The 18,931-nt window shown below is 54.5% G+C and overlaps 2 protein-coding genes across 4 annotated transcripts in view; one reads left to right on the top strand and one right to left on the bottom strand.

The window, feature by feature from the left end:
- Positions 1-7,801, top strand: part of Rara (retinoic acid receptor alpha) — a 35,378-nt gene extending 27,577 nt beyond the window's left edge. For all 3 annotated transcript variants that reach the window (XM_026387021.2, XM_026387022.2, XM_026387023.2), the window contains 6 exons: positions 618-759; positions 2,725-2,885; positions 3,110-3,286; positions 4,523-4,727; positions 5,528-5,686; positions 6,269-7,801. In XM_026387021.2, coding sequence (XP_026242806.1) covers positions 618-759; positions 2,725-2,885; positions 3,110-3,286; positions 4,523-4,727; positions 5,528-5,686; positions 6,269-6,486 — 1,062 coding nt within the window. In that variant the 3' untranslated portion in view covers positions 6,487-7,801. The remainder of the gene's footprint in view (positions 1-617; positions 760-2,724; positions 2,886-3,109; positions 3,287-4,522; positions 4,728-5,527; positions 5,687-6,268) is intronic.
- A 6,140-nt stretch (positions 7,802-13,941) lies between these two features.
- Gjd3 (gap junction protein delta 3) lies at positions 13,942-15,096 on the bottom strand. Its single transcript, XM_026387140.1, has one exon. It carries the CDS (start codon positions 15,094-15,096, stop codon positions 14,218-14,220), a length of 879 nt encoding a protein of 292 aa, XP_026242925.1. The 3' UTR covers positions 13,942-14,217.
- Positions 15,097-18,931: the final 3,835 nt, after the last annotated feature.

Genomic DNA, 18,931 nt, shown 5'->3' on the forward strand with positions numbered 1-18,931 from the left:
AGTAGCTGTCCCCAGGTGTGAGACTCAGGTCAACAGCAAAGCCAGGCCTCAGACTGTGTGTGTCTTCTTGTCCTGTCTGATTGTTCCTGGCTTCTTCCTACCTAGTCTGACTGTCTGTCTATCTGGGTGAACATGTGTATCGGTCTGGTTAGTGAACCTGTCTCGCTGTCTTCTCCCAAGTCTGTGTGATTATGAGTGTGTGCTTCTCTTCTCATCTTCTTGGCTTCTTCCTTCTTCTCATCTCTTTCTGTGTTCTGAGTGCTGGGCTGTGGGTTCCAAATCTCTGCCTCTTCCCATCCAGGCCCATGTGTTCCTATTCCTGACTCATCAGCAGCCTTGAGGTCCTATCCCCTCAAGGGAGGAGTTGTTTATGTGGGTGTAGGTTGGAAGAAGACTCCTGCCCACGCTGCAGGATTGAGGCGGGTCCTGGGATTCTCCTGAGGAGTTTCCTTCTCCTAGGTGAATCATCTACCCACCTTTTCTGGCCTGCTCAAGGCTCAATGGGCAAAGGCTTGGGGGCAGCAGCTGCTGGCAGTCTTCCCCAAACTGAGACTCCATGCTGGGCTCTGCTCCCACTGAGGGTGTGGATGACCTGACTCCCTGCCCTCCATACCCAGGGCTTCTTCCGCCGCAGTATCCAGAAGAACATGGTGTACACGTGTCACCGGGACAAGAACTGCATCATCAACAAGGTGACCCGGAACCGCTGCCAATATTGCCGGCTGCAGAAGTGCTTCGAAGTGGGCATGTCCAAGGAGTGTGAGTGCCACAGGGCTAGGGGCCAAGCCCCACCCCAGGTGGGGCCAAGGTGCTCTTGAAGGCCAGTGGAGCAGGGCCGTGTGGTTGTGTGTGCACATGCGTAGATATGCGTGCTATGGCATGCAGGCTCGTGGTTAAGAATGGTTTGTGTATAGCTGTAAGGGTCTGTTTGTGGTGCCAGCTGGCTGTGTGTCCAAGTGTGGGTCAGTGCTCAAGCCCAGTGTGCATATAACTATTCCATTTGCACATCCGACTGTGGTATTTGTACATTGGTGCATGTGTATCTGCTCCCAGGATAGCTTTCTCCCAGGCCCTGCTTGGTGTTAGGGTGGGGCTCAGAGGCATACCTGATTATGCATTTTTGGGAGGGGCCCGAACTCTGGGAGGTGCTAGGTTGGTATTTCTGTATGGAGTGGGAGCTGGCACAAGGATCCGAAGCCATTGTCTAGGTAAGCCTGGGACCTGGAGTTGGAAGAGAATTGGAGCTTCTCAGATCCCAAAGGAACAGGGGTTTCCAGTTTGGGCTCAGCTGAGGCCCAAAGGAGGGAGGGAGGGGAAGGCTGGACAGGGAGACCCTCTTGTGTTGAATCATGGGTGTTGCCGTGGTGACCGGTGATTGATGATGTCAGAGATAAATGACGCTGACAGACGCCTCCTTGTCTGCGTGGCCGTTGCTATGGAGCTTGAGCCTTGGGGGATGGAGTGGGGGAGGGAGCCGCAGGACCCCCTAGCCCTTTGTGGGGAGGGTAGTGAGGAGGGAAGTGGAGTGGGGGTTAAGGGATGAGGTGGTTCTGACTGATGCACCAGGAGCCCTAGACAGGAACAGAGGGGACCTGGAGTATCCTGCCATCTCCTGCCTCAGGAGGCTGGGCGTGCTTGGTTTTGAGCTTAGGAAGTGGTGCTCCCTGCTGTAGAGTGGGTGACAACTTGGGACGTGCAAGCCTGAGACCATCGCAGAAGGGCTGTCACCTCCTCCTCCCTCTGGCCACCTTCCGCTCTTTTTACTTTTTCACTGCTGAAGGACCAGTATGGGGACCCCCTCTCCCTCCCACTGACAGCTCCCCGTCGCTCCCTCCTTCCCCTCTCCCGGCTGCTCTGTGCCCTGGAGCTGAGCAGCTGCCATTTCAATAGAATTAAAGCTTCCGAATGATAAACGTCTTGTCACAGCTGCAATTTTCTCTTCCCAAATTATCCCCCCACTCTCCCTCTCCCTCTCCCTCCTCTCCCCTGCACTTTATTGAATTTGCAGAATCGACATGAGTGATCTCCAAATTATGCCAGCTCCCCCCACTGCTGCCCCCTTCCTGGGCCCCCACCCCCACCCTCCCTTCCTCCCTCGTCAGCAGCCACCACCACCGGTCCTGTGAGTGATTGTGTGTCTGGGATAATCGGCTGGTAACGACCCCATCGCTTCTTTAAAGCCGAGTGGTGTGTGCGGCTCAGCGCCCCCGGTGATTTGTCAGTTCCCCAGCTAATGGACCGAGAGATTCACCCGCCTAGCCCCCCACTCAGAGGCTGGGGAGCCCTAGTACTCCCCACCTGCTCAAGGAGCTACTCTGAGCCTCTTAGTACTAGGGATCTTCAGGGAGACTGCCGGGAGGCTGGGTGCCGAGGAAGGTCCTTCTTAGGGGGACGCCAGCAAGCAAGGTACAGAGGAGGAAGATGTGTCCTGCGGGTCCCAGCCCTGCTCTCACTCCCGAGTGTAGGCTGAAGGGGGTGCTTGGAAGGACAGCGTGTCACTGGCTGGCTGTGGGGCGTGTGTGGGGATGGGTGGGGGCATAGCTGTGGTCATGGGGCAAGATAAGGGCTAGAGCGTAGGGGATGCCTTTCCTGTCCAGTGTGCATCGCGTGTCTGTGTGTTCGTGACAGCCAGGGTGACCTCAGCAGCTCTGTATGGTGGGAAGTGCTAGACCTGCGGTGGCCGCTGCAACAACAGCTCTCTAAGCCGCCCCTTGCCCTCCACAGCTGTGAGGAACGACCGAAACAAGAAGAAGAAGGAGGCGCCCAAGCCCGAGTGCTCCGAGAGCTATACCTTGACGCCGGAGGTCGGGGAGCTCATTGAGAAGGTGCGCAAAGCGCACCAGGAAACCTTCCCTGCCCTCTGCCAGCTGGGCAAATATACCACGGTACGTGCCCCCTGGAATTGGGGGTGGGGAGCGCCCTGCAGGATGTCCCTTCTGGTATGCTTTCCCCCGGGAGCCTGGCCGGATCTCCTTATCTCCCTTCTCCCCTCTGCTGCCACTGCCTCCAAGGAGCTCTCAGGAAGTGGAGGCTGGCTGGAGGGCAGGTCAGGGAGCCAGGCTGAGCATGGGTGCCACTAAGGAGGCCCTTACTCTCCTCCCTCTCCCAGAACAACAGCTCAGAACAGCGTGTGTCTCTGGACATTGACCTCTGGGACAAGTTCAGTGAACTCTCCACCAAGTGCATCATTAAGACTGTGGAGTTCGCCAAGCAGCTGCCCGGTTTTACCACCCTCACCATTGCCGACCAGATCACCCTCCTCAAGGCTGCCTGCCTGGACATCCTGGTGAGGGTCTGCCCCCCACTGTCCTGGGCATTGCCCTGTTCTTGGGGGATGTCCTCTCAGCTGAATAGTTGCTCTTCTGAATGTCCATATTGAATTGACCTGTCCAAATGCCCACCACCCAGATATCCACCTTTCCTCCCCCATGTGTCCACCCGCCCACTCATTTGCCTGTGCATCTGTCCACACAGCCACTCAGCAGCTAGTGTGTCTGCATTCACCCAGTCACCTTGCTCATAGTAAGATTCACCTACACCCATCTGGCCAATCCTTGAGCTGTATCGGGAGCCCGAGGTAGACACACCACTGTACCCTCTCTTGAGAACCACAATGAGTAAACAGAGGATACAAAATTGCTAAGTGCTGCCCAGAGGGAAGGGGAGGCTGTGTCCTCCCCATCAGAGAGGGTTGTGACTCCCTGGCCACCAGGGAAGATGTCTGAAAGGAGCGCCCTCTAGAAGTTGATAGAAGGAACAGGTGAGAGGACTTCCCCTTCCCAGGAGCAAAAAAGGCCTGCTGCTGGGAGACCATTCTGGATTCAGGGGACCGCAAGGCACTTGAGGCTGACAGGGTGGACTGAGCTGTGGTTAGAATGCAGGAGGTGGTAGTGGGAACTGCCCAAACCGAGGCTGGGAAGAGGACTCTTCTCCCTGTCATCCCTGACAAGGGCTCAGTCCACCTGTTCCCTTTCAGATACGTCCAGGGTGAGGCACCTGGGATTTGGTGAGGCTATGGGAGGTAGGCAGAGAGCGTGCTGTCCATGCGCAGCCACCCATCTCCATGCCCAGATGTGGAAGGCACCATCAGGGTGCACCTGGTTCAGGTCAGGACACCTCGACTAAGCCTTGTCCTGTGAACTGTGGACACAGATCTTCCTAGTTCCTTGTCTCCTGGAAATTTGTGTCCCTCTGATTCTCTGTGGAGGCAAGATGACCTAGATCTGCACTGCCCAATACAGTAGCCACTTGCTCTGTGTGGCTATTTAAATTTAAATTAATTACAATTAGACTCAGGCCAGTTCCTGAGTTGCATTACTCACATCTCAATACTCAGTAGCCGCATAGGTCTGGTGGCTACTGTGCAGGATGGTGCAGAGCGAAGCTTTCCATCATTGTAGAAAAATTCTGTCAGACAGCACTGCTCTGGCTGCCTGCCAGGTGGTCCTCTGGGGAATGCTGGTTCTGTGTGCCAGGGGTAGATGGAGCTTGAGTCCCTGAACTTGTGCCTCTCTGCACCCAGATCCTACGGATCTGCACGCGGTACACGCCCGAACAGGACACAATGACCTTCTCCGATGGGCTGACCCTGAACCGGACCCAGATGCACAACGCTGGCTTCGGCCCCCTCACCGACCTGGTCTTTGCCTTCGCCAACCAGCTGCTGCCCCTGGAGATGGATGATGCTGAGACTGGGCTGCTCAGTGCCATCTGCCTCATCTGTGGAGGTGGGCAGGGGCCTGAGTGTGGGGGCCAGGTCCAGGGTGGGTGTGCAGGCCTTGGAGCCTTTGCAGAAAACTCAGACATCATCTGCCATGACCCTCTGAGAGAGGGACACTGAGGCCTTGAGGGGCAGCAAGACAGCAGTGTCAAGGGCCTGAACCCTGAAGCCCTATTTCTTCTAGGGAGTTCAAGAATGAGGACTGGAGGGTCAGTCTGCCCAGGTTCAAGTCCTGGGCAGCTGTGTGACCTTGAGCAGGTTACTGATTCTTTAATGTTTATTTTTAAATTTTAACTTTTGGTTGTTGAGCTTTTCCGAGCCTGCTTCCGAGCCTCTGTTTCTGTCAAATGGGGTCAATAACAGTTGGTCTACCTCATGAAGTCGAGGTGGGGTTAACGTGGTTTTCAATTAGGCAGAGCGTGCCTGTAGTAAGTCCCGGTTCCTGTTGGTTGCTGTCACCATCCTGTGGTGATTTCTGCAGCATCCTGCCTGGTGGGATTGGGAGCCTGCTGGGAATCCTCCCTCTGCTTGACAGTGGCGCTGCCTGTTTAGGGGTCCCAGACCCACAAAAGGGGCTGGTAGGGAGGGCTTTGGTAACTCTGGTCCTAACTCCTCTTTGCTTACATTTAAGGGCCTCTGTTCTCACTGGGCGCTCAGAGACCCCCTGTCTTGTGGGGAGGTCTGAGGTACCCTCTGGGCTGCCCTAACTGTGGCCTGTTCAGACATGCCCCCCAGTGGCCAATACTGGGAATGCAGTTGTGTGCTAGTTGAGGGCATCTGCTCAGGGGACAGTTCTGTGCTTCTCAGACCGGCAGGACCTGGAGCAGCCTGACAGGGTAGACATGCTGCAGGAACCACTGCTTGAGGCGCTGAAGGTCTATGTGCGGAAACGGAGGCCCAGCCGTCCCCACATGTTCCCCAAGATGCTGATGAAGATCACAGACCTGCGAAGCATCAGCGCCAAAGGTGAGGCTCCCTGATCTACAAGGGTGTGGCCCCCTCCACCTAGCCTGGGACCTACTGTTCATGCCCAGGGTCTGGCCCCCAACAGCTTAGCTGGCAACAGCTCACCCTGCCCAGACAATGTGCTGCTCATCTGGATCCACCTGTCCCTGTCCCTGTCTAAGCTATAGTTTCCCGAAAGGTCTCTAGCCAGATGCCTTTGCACGGTAGTTCAGGGCACGGCTCTGGAACCAGACCCGTGGGTGTTGTCCATGAGCCACAAACTAGCAGCTCTGGACCTCAGTTTCCCATCTGAGGAGTGGGGATGGTGATAGGTCTGGAGGTGGGAGTGGATAATCAGCAGGCCCAATGTCAAACCCAGGTAGGCAGTCTGACCCTGGAGCCCAAACTTGGTACCACTTTGCCCCATTGCCACAAGCCCCTGGACATGGGGTCTAGGAGAGCTGGTACATGTCAAATAACTAAGTTCCAAGTACAGTGTGTGGTGGGTGCCTACATTCCTGTATTGTCCTCCCTCCTCCCATGGCCCTCCCACCTTTGTTGGCCAGGGTGGGGCATATTGACCTCCACCTTCCTTTCCTGCAGGGGCCGAGCGAGTGATCACGCTGAAGATGGAGATCCCAGGCTCCATGCCACCTCTCATCCAGGAAATGCTGGAGAATTCGGAGGGCTTGGACACTCTGAGCGGACAGTCGGGGGGCGGGGGACGGGACGGGGGTGGCTTGGCGCCCCCGCCAGGCAGCTGTAGCCCCAGCCTCAGCCCCAGCTCCAACAGAAGCAGCCCAGCCACCCACTCGCCGTGACCACTGCGCCACTTGGACACAGCCCTGGCCCGTGCCCCGGCTTTCTCTGCCTCCTACCAACCACGCAACCCTGCCAGCCCTGCCCCCACCGGCCTCCCAGACAGAACTGGGGACCTTCCCAGGGGACAGGAGGGAGGAGGCAGCAACTCTCTGGACAAAGGCCTGGGCCCGCGATGGACTGCCCTCTTCTGCAGCCTGGGCTGACGTCGGGGGCCAGGCAGTGAGCCAAGCGAGGACTGGGCCTGGACCTTGCGTTTGTCAAGACAGCCCTGCCCGCCTCGCCACATCTTCATCACCAGCAATGCCGGGACCTGGCTCCCCATCCTCCAAAGTCAAGCCATTGCTCCCCGGTTGGGGAACCTCCCCCCGCCTCGGTTGGTGACAAAGGGGTGGCCGGGGTGGGGGGTTCCCCCTGTATATACCCTGCCATACCAACACCCAGGTATTAATTCTCGCTGGTTTTGTTTTTAATTTTTTTGTTTTGATTTTTTTAATAAGAATTTTCATTTTAAGCACATTTATACTGAAGGAATTTGTGCTGTGTATTGGGGGGAGCTGGATCCAGAGCTGGAGGTGGGTGGGTCCTGGGGGAGGGAAGTGGCTCAGAAGGGCTCCCGCTCTCCCTCTGCGTCCCTGTCCCTCCAGCCCTCCTCCTCAGCCTTCTCCTCTTCAGTTTTCTCTTTAATACTGTGAAGTACTAACTTTCCATGGCCTGTCTTCCCCTCTGTGCTGGGGGGCAGCCAGCCCCTTCCTCCCTCTTCCTAACCACTGGGTGTGGACAGTTTCAGGTAACCCTTGGAAGGAGGGGTCCTGGCCTTTGGCATCTGCCTCCACTCAATGACAAGTGGGGTAGGGGAAGGACTGGGGTCCCTGGGGACATGTAGAGTGCTTCTCTACAATGTCTCTGCCTGTCAGGGCCCAAATCATCCGAGCCCCCAGCCCCACTGTGAAGGGGCCAGCCAGGGGTTCTGAGCTGCCTCTGCCCCCAGCCTCACAGCCACCAGCACCCCAAGAGGTCCCTGGACACACACACACACACACACACACACACACACACACACACAGAGTTGATGGGCTGACACACTTAGCCTGAGTTCCTCCATTTCCCTGGCCTATCCCCCAATCCTGGCTTGCCCCACACCCATGCCCCCTTCTTTTCCCGCAGGACGGGTGTATGGGGGGGTTCCCTTCCCTTACCCCTGCACCTCTGGGCTGGGGGAGCTGGCTCTGCCCTGCCCTCCTGGCCCCAGGTCTGGGGTCCCATCCCCCGGAGCCCACTGGCGCACCTGTTACTGTTGGACTTTCCACTGAGATCTACTGGATAAAGAATAAAGTTATATTTATTCTACACCTGCCTCGGCTTCGCTGCCTCCACTCCCTTCCCTTGGTGTCCAGGTAGGGGGCTTGGGAGGAGGGCTTCCTGACAGGATTTAGGCCCCTGCTGTCAGCACAGGCACGTGTGGGGCGGGCACAAGGGTTAGGCCTGTGTGCTGCTCAAAGCTGTCCTTCCAACAGGGTGAGGTTCTTCGGAGACTCTGATGGAGGAGACAGGCCTGATCTTGTGCTGCCTGCGGTCAGGGAGCCCCAGGCTGGGAGTGGGGAGGGGAGAGGAGGAAAGACTTCCCTATCCCTCAGGAACCTCCAATCCAAGGGAGAAAGTCAGTCCCTGGTCCATGGAGAACCTGAGGCTGAGCTTGGATCTCAGAGGAGATCTATTTTGGAGGTGACCACAGACTTGGTCTTTATGGCAGGGGTGGCAGGTGGCATAGGGGTGGGGGTCAGGCCTTATGTCAACCTATAAGAACATGAGATTGGGGTAAAAGTTCAGGCAGTCAGCCCACCCCTATCTACCTGAAGCCCATTTGTGGGCAGCAGGCACAGAGGAGAGTTTGCAGGAGAGCCTGGATGTTACTCATCCATATGTGTGTGGCAGACCCCAAGGGCCTTCAGAACCAATTTTGCCTATCCTTCAACCCAGAGAAGGCAGTGTCCCTGCCCCAGGCTCAACAGTGAGTTAGTAGCAGGTTGGGTATCAGTACCCAGGGCTCCCAATTCTTGTTGTAGGTCTCCTTACTGGATCCCTGGAACTGCGTTAGAAGAAACCTCATACAGGAAGCAGGGGTGGTGGTGATGGTGGGAGGAGGTTGTCTGGTCCTTTGCAAAGACAATCTAAAGGAGTCCCCCAGCAATTTCTACTTCTGCCACTAGGTGGCAGAAGCTCCTCACTGAAGTCACTGTTTACTGCAGGAGCCTTGGGAAAAACAGGTTTTCCTCTAGTAAATGTTTTCTAACACTTTATGAAACAAATAAAATTTAATAAAACATACCTGTACTTTCTTTTTTTATGCTTTTTTTAATATTTATTTTTTAGTTTTCAGCGGACACAACATCTTTGTTTGTATGTGGTGCTGAGGATCCAACCTGGGCCGCACGCATGTCAGGCGAGCGCGCTACCGAGCGCGCTACCGCTTGAGCCACATCCCAGCCCCACATACCCTACTTTCAAGATCAATGCTTTCAAGATCAATATTCCATAACAACTGCAGTATAAAGGAGGAAAGGGGTGCTATGTATTTCGATGTGATGACTCGTGCTTCTGTTTTTACAGGGCCTTGCACGTGCTAGGCAACTGCTCTGCCACTGAGTTGCAGGCACCCCTAGATCTATGCCTCTTTTTTTGAGTCAGAGTCTCATTAAATTGCTGAGACTGGCTTCAAATTTGCAATCCTCTTGCTCAGCCTCCCAAGTTGCTGGAATTACAGGCATGTGCCTATTTTGAACGAGGACACTCGGATTTAAAAGGAGTAAGGTTGGCTGGGCCATGGTGCACACCTGTAATCCGAACAACTCAGGAGACTGAGGCAGAAGGATGGCAAGTTCAAGGCCAGCCTCAGCAACTTATTGAGGCCCTAGGCAACCTAGCAAGACCCTGTCTCAAAGTAAAAAGTAAAAATTGCTGATATGGCTTGGTGGTTAAAGACACCCCCCCCACCCGGCTCAATCCCCAGTAATACGGGGGCTGGCGGGAAAGTAAGGTTAGAAGCCATGCTGTATAAGAAGCACAGGAAAAATAAAAAGAGCTGGGTGAATGTTGAAATAAAAACTGCTATATTCTGTGTATAAAATACCCTTGCAAACAAACAAGGAAAATCCTTAATGTTTCATGTGTAAAACAGAGTCAGGTACTGGGCTCAGGTAATTCAGAGGTTTTCACTATGTAAATCCCCAGTGGGACCTCCACAGGGAGACAGACCCAGAGGTCACAGACCCTGGTGACTGCAACACCAGGCAGAGGTATCCACCCAGAGCCTTCCTGGAAGAGGTGGCCCCTCTCAACCCTTAGGGGAAGAGGGAGGCAAAGTACAGAGTGGCAAGGAGAGTTGCATGATCAGAAATTGTCAGCAGTTCTGACGTTTTAGCCATTTCCAATTTTTTTAAAAAAATATTTTTCATTGTAGATGGACACAATCCCTTTATTTTGTTTATTTAGGTTATTTTTATGTGGTGCTGGGGATCAAATCCAGTGCCTCACGCATGCTAGAGTGCTCTACCACTGAGCCACGACCCCAGCCCACCATTTCCAATTGGGATCACAGCAGTGGGAGAGGTGAGGCCACAGAGAGGTGAGGCATGGAGGCTGGGATGGGCTCAGGCCAAGGTCAGTTTAGGAGCTGGATGGAATCCTGAGGGTCCAGGAATGACTGTGTTTGGGTTGGTCTTGAGTGGTGGGAACAGAGGCTGTGGGGGTTCTCCAGGTCCACCAGTGATCCCGGGGGCCTCTGAGGGGTAGTGAAAGGCAGGCACAGGAGGAAGAGGCTAAGGGGGTTAAGCAGTGGGACCAGGCGACTGCTGACTTGTGGGACACAGGGGGTGGGGCTGGCCGAGCTAGTAAGGTTGCCCAGCAACTGAGGAAGTTGGGGTTGCTGTTGGGGCGCTCTTGCCCTGTGGCTCACTCCACGCCAGCCACACTCCAGCCACACCAGCCTCTTTCCATTTTGCCTCTGGGCCTTTGCACCTGCCATTCCTGCCACCTGAATGCTCTTCTTGGAAACAGTTTCATGGCTACCCTTTGCTACAAAATTCTGAAGTGTCACCTCCTAGGGGTGTCACTCTTCTGACAACCAACTGACATGTATCCTGTACCCATTTACTATTATCTTCCTCTCTAGAACATAAGCTTCCTGAGTGCATATGGTGGACCCCAACACATGCACCACACCATACAGCAGCCACCAACACTTGCCTTAGAGATGTGCTGGTCCAATCTGAGATGTGCTCTAAATAGAAAGTTCACACCAGCTTTGGAAGATTTCATGTAAAAAAATGTAAAATATCTTTTGAATGCTTTTTAATTTATTGACAAGGGGTTGAAATGACACTATTATGGATATAATGGATTAAAGAAAATCATGTCCTAAAATTAACTCCACTTGTTTCCTTTTTGTTTTTTAACATGGCTAATGGAAAACTTGAAAATATATAAGTAGTTCACATGCAATTTTTTTTCAGCCACACTGGAGATCAACCCCAGGAGCACTCTACCCCTGAGCTACCTTCCCAACACTTATTTTATTTTAATTTAATTATTTATGGTACCAGGGATTGAGCCGTGGACTAACCGCTAAGGCACTTAACCACTGAGCCACATTCCCAGCCCTGTTTTATTCTATTTTTTAAAAATTTGAGACAGGATCTCACTAAGTTGCTTAGGTCCTTGCTAAGTTGATGAGGCTGGCTTTGAACTTGTGATCCCCCTGCCTCAACCTCCCAAGCTGCTAAGATTGCAGGAAAGTGCCACCACGCCTGGCCCTAATCTTTTTTAAAATTTTCTTTCTTTTTTTTTTTTTTTTTTTGGTGGTGCTGGGGACTGAACCCAGGGCCTTATGGATACTAGGCAAGCACTCTTACCAACTGAGCTATATCCCCAACCCTTTCAAATTTTATTTTGACACAAGTTCTACCTAAGTTGTCCAGGCTGGCCTTGAACTTGTGATCCTCTTGCCTCAGCTTCTAGAGTCCTTGGGATTATAGGTGCATATCTATCACTGCACCTGACTCCTCACATACCATTTCATCAAATGATGCTGATCTATTTTTTTAATGTTTATTTAATTGTAGATGAACACACAGTGTCTTTATTTTTATGTGGTGCTGAGGATTGAACCCGGTGCCTCACACATGTGAGGCAAGCACTTTACCACTGAGCTACAGCCCCAGCCCCAAATGATGCTGATCTTGATCATTGCCTGACACATAGTATACACTCAACAAATATTTTTTGAATAACTTGATCTAGAAACAGCTGGACATCCACATCAGCATTGGTGTACAGGGGACCAGGCTGCAGACCCAGAACTGACTCTCATCAGAGAGATGGAGTTGTGCCCTGGGAGGCTGAGTATGTACTCAGGCGTGGAGATGTCAGCGGTCTGCAGACCTGTTCAGCTTCTCATCTAACACTTTTTTCTTCCAGTGTGAGTAGTATTGGGGATTGAATCCCAGAGGTACTCTACCACTGAGCTACAGCCCTTTTTAGTTTATTTTGATACAAGGTCTCCCTAAGTTGCCCAGGCTGGCCTCAAACTTTCCTTCTTTTTTGGGGCGTGGGGGTCGGTACTGGAGATTTAACCCAGGGGGACTTTACCATGAGTTAGACCCCCAGCCCTTTTTGTTTTTTGAGACCAGTTCTTAGTAAGTTGCTTAGGGCCTCACTGCGTTGCTGAGGCTGGCCTTGCACTTGGGATCCTCCTTGCCTCAGCCTCGTAGTAGCTGGGGTCGCAGGTGTGCACCCAGTGGCTTCACTGAACACACTTTATTAAGCCCTCTGTATGCACGAGGCTGTGTATCACAGAATGGAGAGACAGCAAAGCCATCCTGCAGGGGAAGTGCTCTTCCTGGGGAAGCACAGGACTTAGGGTACCTGCTTCTTCCTTCAGGAAGACCCCTTTCTTGAAGGTGGCAGGCAGGCATGAGCGAGGGGAGGACAGGGCTGCAGAGGGAGGCTGCTTCTGGCAAAGGTCGTCACATCCAAACTCTTGGCAAAAGCGGGCTAGGCACAGACTTGGTATGGTTTTGAGCACAGAAACCACAGGAAGGCCACAGGGCCAGAAGCCTTCAAGTGGGGCCTGGCTGGGCAGCGTTTCAGAAGGCTCATGAGGGGGCTGGCCTTACTCCCAGGGCAAGGGGGCAGGGAGAAACTTAGACAGTCCCTCAGGCTGCTGTGTGGCACACAGGAGGGAAACTGAGGGAAAGAGCAGCGGGCACTCCAGAGACCTGGGAAATGAAGTAGAGCGGGGACATGGTGGTCAACAGCAGAGCCAGGTAAGCAAGCAGGGTTGGAGCGAGTCCCTGAGGTGCGGTGACATGGTGGCCCCTGGATTTGTCTCTTGATTATCAACAGTGTCTTCACTGGGGTGGTGAAGGAGGAAGACAGATGGGGGTAGGGGAGAGACAGGCAGGTGTGAGGCAGCTGAGGGGACGGTCCTTTGAATGCCGGGGTGTGGGTGCAGGGGAGAGCTGAGGGGAACCAGGCAGGAGCCTGTCTCAGGGGCAGTTTCTCCCCAGGGTGGAGCCGACAACAAGAAGGGTGAAAATGGAAAATGAAACAATGACACTAGGCTGGGCACAGAATCTGAGCAGGAGGATCACAAGTTCAAGGCCAGCCTGGGCAACCAAGACCCTGTCTCAAAAAAAAAAAAAAAATTAAGGAAGGGCTGGGGCTGCAGCCTAGTGGTCCTGGGTTTAGTACTAAAAACAAAACAGAACAAAAACTGGCAAACACTAGTCTGTCCTACCCTCTGGCCCATCCTACCCCACTCTACCTCCATCCAAGGGCCCAGTCACCCTACCCCAGCCATTGGGTGGAGAGTGGGATGTGTTTACAAGAGATCTGCCCCTGTGAAGGGTGACTCCTCCCCCCAACTTCCGGTGTGTCCTCTCAGGAGGGGACACCTTCCTAGGAAGCCCTCAGGTGGGCTGAGTTAGGGGAGTGGGGAGACAGTCACTGTGGCTGCTGCTGGCATTGGATTCTGGCTATCCTTGCAGCGCATGTAAGTGATCTCACACACCCAGCTCCCGCAGGATGTACATGACACGTGTGCAACAGTTCATGTAGGACATATATGTGTCTGTGTGCACAAGTACACACCACGCATTGCTCACCAAGAGGTCCATGTGTCTATGCGCACCTGTATTCACAATACATTTGGGAGGGGTGTGTGTGTGAACACGTGTGTGCACCTGCATGCATACAGGGTGTTCACAGGCTCCCGGTGCACACAGCTCACACAGGTTTTGCGTGTGCACACAAATCTCACAGCATATTCATGTGTTCATTTGCGAACACTCACCAAGAACCCACAGGGAAGTCACCCCTCTCCGAACAAGGAGAGCGCCTGGGAATGCTGGTATCACAGTTGGTTCTGTCCCTACTACAACCAGGTCACTAGCTGCCTTCCTCACGTCCACTTCTCAGTCCCCTTGGCCTCCTCCCTTCCGACCAGGATCAGAGCATCAGGGACCCGCCTTAGTTCATTCTCTGCGACCCCGGAATGGCTGCTGCCAGTGGCACCTGCGCGCACTCCTTAAGTGCTATGCCTCCCCGGGCCAGTCCACCGTGCTCAGGCAGGGTCCCGCGACAGTCCTTTCGGAAGTCTCTTGCTTCTACGGCAGGGACCCGGGTGGTGGGGTTCGGCCTGGGATCTCACCGTCCACACAGGGCAGGGACCGCCGCTAGATGGTCAGGTCCTGACGGACAGTGGCTAGTGACGCCTTGCTGCGGCCGCTTCCGCCCTCGCCTTCGCTGTCACCGGCCGGTGCCGGGTGCGCATAGGCGGGTGGGGCGTAGGGATCTGGGTCGGGGCGCTGCGATGGCAGGGCGGGCGGCGGCGGCGGCGGGAGCAGCTTCCGCGCCTCCTCGTGCGCACGGTTGCAGCGGTTGTCGCGCTCTCCAGAGCGCGGGCGGCCCTTCCAGAGTAGATGGCCCAGCTCGGCCACGCTGAGCAGCGCCGAGAGCAGCCCCACGGCGAAGTAGAAGACCACGAAGACCGTCTTCTCGGTGGGCCGGCTCACGAAGCAATCGACGGTGTGCGGGCAGGGCGGGCCGGCGCACGCGAAGTGCGGGGCCACACGGAAGCCGTAGAGCAGCGCCTGGCCGCCCAGGAAGGCCAGCTCGGCCAGGAGGCGCAGCGCCACGCTCAGCAGGTAGCAGCGGCGCGTGCGGCGAGCGCGCAGGGCGCAGGGCGCGCAAGAGCCCTCCGGGAGCCCGCGCGCACACGGCGCTGCACCCTCCGCGCCGCCCGCCTCCTTGCTGGCCTGGTGCATGGAGTAAATGACGAACAGCACCGGCGGCGCGGAGAGCAGCAGGATGTGGAAGAGCCAGAAGCGGTAGTGGGAGACTGGGAAGGCGCGGTCGTAGCAGATCTGGCGACAACCCGGCTGCAATGTGTTGCACACAAACTCCTCTTGCTCGTCCTCGAACACCGCGCCGCCCACGGTGGCCAGCACCAGGATGCGGAAGATCAGCATGACCACCAACCAGAGGCGACCCACCAGAGGCGATTGTAGTTGCACCGCGTCCAGCAGTGAGCCTAGGAACGCCCACTCTCCCATGGTGCTGGGGATGCAGAGGGTAGTAAGAGGCAGGGACTGATGGGGACCCCAGCCCCTCCCACGCCCATGGGGTGGGAGTCAGTTTTCTCTAACTTCAGAGTGCACCAGGGGTCAGAGAAGCCTGGTGCAGCAGGGTTTTGTGGGAGTGAATGAGTTAACAGCGGAGCCCAGGACGAAGGGGTCTAAATGGAGGAGGTGATTCCCTAAGTTCTCTTCTTTCTGAGCTGGGAAGCAGCATCCTGGGAGTTTAGTCAGGGCCTGCTTGGGCCTGCTTGGCCTGCTCGGCTGGCCCTTATACTCCTCCAGATTTCAGACTTTGGGGAAGGGACTCTGTAGATGCCCAGGGCCAGCCCTTGACTTGCACTTATGGAAGCTGAGGCCCAGTGGCCATGTATGCACCAATGCTGGCCATCCGCAAGGGCCATGCCTGGAGTCCAGGATGCCAGGCCCCATTTGGGACTCCTGGGAGTGTTGGGGAACAGCAGGCAGAGCCACTGAGACCTTCTTCTTTCCCTGCCCACCATTCCTCTTGTTCTGGGAACCACAGGGAACGCCTGGTGGGATCAAGGGGCTAATACAAAAGCAGCCGCCACTCCTGCGACTCTTCTGTTCTGGGTGTTGCTGCCCATTCCTAGCACGGTGGTGGGAATGCGGCCCAGCCTCCTCCCGCCTCCTGCCAGGCATCCATCCTACAGAATCTCCAGAGAACCTCCCTGACACACAGTCCTAAGGGTCCCCCACAGCCCCTTGGTGCCCCCAGACCCACAGCTGACCCACTCACCAGGGGTTGGGGTTGAGGTGTTAGAGCCAAGAGCAGGACCTTGGGAGACAGCTGGGACCTGTTCCTCCTGGTCCCTCTTTCATTTTCCCTTTCGGATTTGGCTGGGATGGATGACAGGCCAGGATGGCTGAGAGGGGCTAGCTCTCCCCCTTCTCTTAAAGGGACAGGGTGACCCTGATGGCTGGCTCCACCCTGGGAACAGATCCAAGGCCACACCCCTTGCTGGGCTCTGCCAACCCTCCCTTTCCACCTCTCCCTCATCCCCTAGCTGGGTCTACATCTGCAGAAAGGCATAGGGTTAGTCAGAGCCACATCTTTTATTGAAGGAGCCAAGGGGTTCATGGAAGCTCTTCCTCAACAGACGCTCCCAACTGGAAGCCAAGATCTGCTATAAATGTTCCTTTTGAAGGTGGTCTTTGGTGCCAGGAGGAAGTTCTTACTGGTGTTTAGGAGGCAACAAACATCTAATGGTTTCTGGTTCCAGCTCTGCCACTTCTTGACCTGGATAAGTCATTCCACTCTTCTGGGCCAGGATCTCCATCCAAGGAAGCTGGGCCAGCTGACCCCCAAGTCTGGCTCACCATCTTAATGCTCAGGTCTCAGCCATGTTACAGAAAATCAAAAGCCCTGTGCTTGGAAATGTCATGTGGAACAACATCAAGGTATCCAGAGTGACTGGCTTTGGTAGTTAAACAAAGGCTTTGGCTTCCTTTCTGCTTTTATGTAATTTCCAGATTTATTATGTTGACCATGTTATATTATAAGCCTTTTTAGTCCATCAATGGTCTCCTACTCTTGTAGGTGGCAAGAGAGGCTGTCTCATTGGGGAGGGGAGTTAGGATGACTGATGGGGGCCTGAGCAGCTAGGGAGTCCTAGGAGTCTGCCCAGCTAGCACACTGCCCCCTCTCACTTGCTGGACAGGGCCTGGAGCCTGGACACGCCCATTTGCTCATTCAGTCCTCCTACCAACCCTGGCAGGAGGGCACTCTTTACAGCCAGGGAAACTGAGACTCAGGGGGTCTAAGCTACTTGCCTGCAGTCATGCCACCAGTCATGCCACAGCAGATCCTGGCCTCACACTCTGCCTGACTGGTTCTTAAGCCTGTCTGTCTTTCCTCTGACCTGGCTGGGATTCCCAGGTGATGTCCCAGAGCCTGCCACGTGACATTTCCTCTTTCAGTCAGCCACAGGGACCTGCATGGTTTTCCATTTGCTGATAGGGACCCCTTGGTCTGCTTTCAGGAAGGGGTGGGAAATGTGCCCTTCACCCCCACTGGCTCAGGGGCCCAGCCCAGCCTGGAAAAACTTAGGTGAAGCCCTGCGTGGGTGTGCCGGGGGAACCTCCCACCCTCCTGCAGGGGTGCCTTGGGAGTGGTCCTGGGTGGGGGGTGCTGCCCTGGATGAAGGCCAAAGGGAAGAGCACGTGATAGGGTCTCACATTCTGAAAACAGGATGTGTGGAGGGGGCACTGCTGACCTCTCCCTCCCCATTCTCCATCTGTCCTCAGCAAAGCTGCTGCCCATGCCCTGTCCTCAACCACAGGGGTTCAGGGTCACGCCTCATCTCTCCTGACTGTCCAGGATGGTCCCTGCCCCATCCCTGTGGCCCTGCTGGGTCAGGCCATGGGCCCAGCCTGGAAAAAACCCTAACTCCTGTCTGGCAGGAGTGCAAAGGGAGTAGAAAGGGGCTGAGGTGTGCACGGGAGGGGGGGGATAGAGAGCCCGTAGTCATCCTGCACTGTTCCCTGGCCCCCAAGTCACAGGGCCAGACATAGGAGACGCTATAATCTCCAAGGCCCATCCTCCTTCTCAGATAGTGCTGTCTGGGCTGGGAGAGGTGTCGCTGACAATGCCCAGAGCACTGGCCCCTCTTGGCCCTGCTTGAAGATGAATACAGCCCTTCCTGCCCTGCTCCAGTCTGTTCCAGACACTTCACCCTGGTCTGCTGGGATGTGGAGACACTTCCTTCATTAGTCACAAAGGGGCACACATAATGCAGCACGCACATGTTTGTACTTATCAAGTTAATACCATGCCATAGCGAGACATAAGTGTATTTTCTTCTCCTACACCCCTTCAATATTTTATTTTTCTTTCTTTATTTTTTTTTAAAGAGAGAGTGAGAGAGAGAGAATTTTAATATTTATTTATTTTTTCTTAGTTCTTGGCGAACACAACATCTTTGTTGGTATGTGGTGCTGAGGATCGAACCCGGGCCGCACGCACGCTAGGCAAGCGCGCTACCGCTTGAGCCACATCCCCAGCCCCCTTCAATATTTTAAAGTCTATACCGAGCCGGACACCATGATGCATGCCTGTAATCCCAGCTATTTAGGAGAGTGAGGCAGGAGGATCCCAAATTCAAGGCCAGCCTCAACATCTTAGAGAGACCCTGTCAAATTTTTTTTCCCCAAGGGAGGGACTAATCCCAGGAACACCCTACCACTGAGTCACATCCCCAGCCCTTTTTATGTTTTTTTTACTTTTGAAATAAGGTTTTGCTAAATTGCTCAGGCTGGTCATGAACTTGTGATTCTCCTGCCTCTGCCTACTGAGTTGCTGGGATTGCAGGCATGGGCAACCAGGCCAAGATCTTCTCTTAAAATAGAATAAAAAGAGCCAGGCATGGTGGTGCAGGTCTATAATCTCAGCAGCTGGGGAGGCTGAGGCAGGAGGATCTTGAGTTCAAAGCCAGCCTCAGCAACAGCAAGGTGCTAAAAAACTCAGTGAGACCCTGTCTCTAAATAAAATACAAAATAGGGCTGGGGAGTGGCTCAGTGGTCGAGTGCCTCAGGTTCAATCCCTGGTAACCCCCACCCCAACAAAAAATAAAAATTAATAAGGACTCGAGATGGAGCTCAGTGGTAGAACACTTGTTAGCAGAAGGCCTTGGGCTTGCTACCTACTGCAGCAAAAAACATCTTCACAGGAAAGCTGCCTTTTAGTGAGTGAGGCTTTCCCTAGTGGCCCTACCTGAATGTAACCCCCTACTTCCTACCCCTTCTCAGCTTTATTTCCTCTGCACTGATCACTACATAACATACTTTATGTTTT

This window comes from Urocitellus parryii, chromosome 7 (genome assembly GCF_045843805.1).
Source record: "Urocitellus parryii isolate mUroPar1 chromosome 7, mUroPar1.hap1, whole genome shotgun sequence".
Classification (NCBI taxonomy): Eukaryota; Metazoa; Chordata; class Mammalia; order Rodentia; family Sciuridae; genus Urocitellus; species Urocitellus parryii.

Bases quoted from the DNA above. Each gene is read 5' to 3' on its own strand.
- Gjd3 (XM_026387140.1), bottom strand. From the start codon at position 15,096: ATGGGAGAGTGGGCGTTCCTAGGCTCACTGCTGGACGCGGTGCAACTA.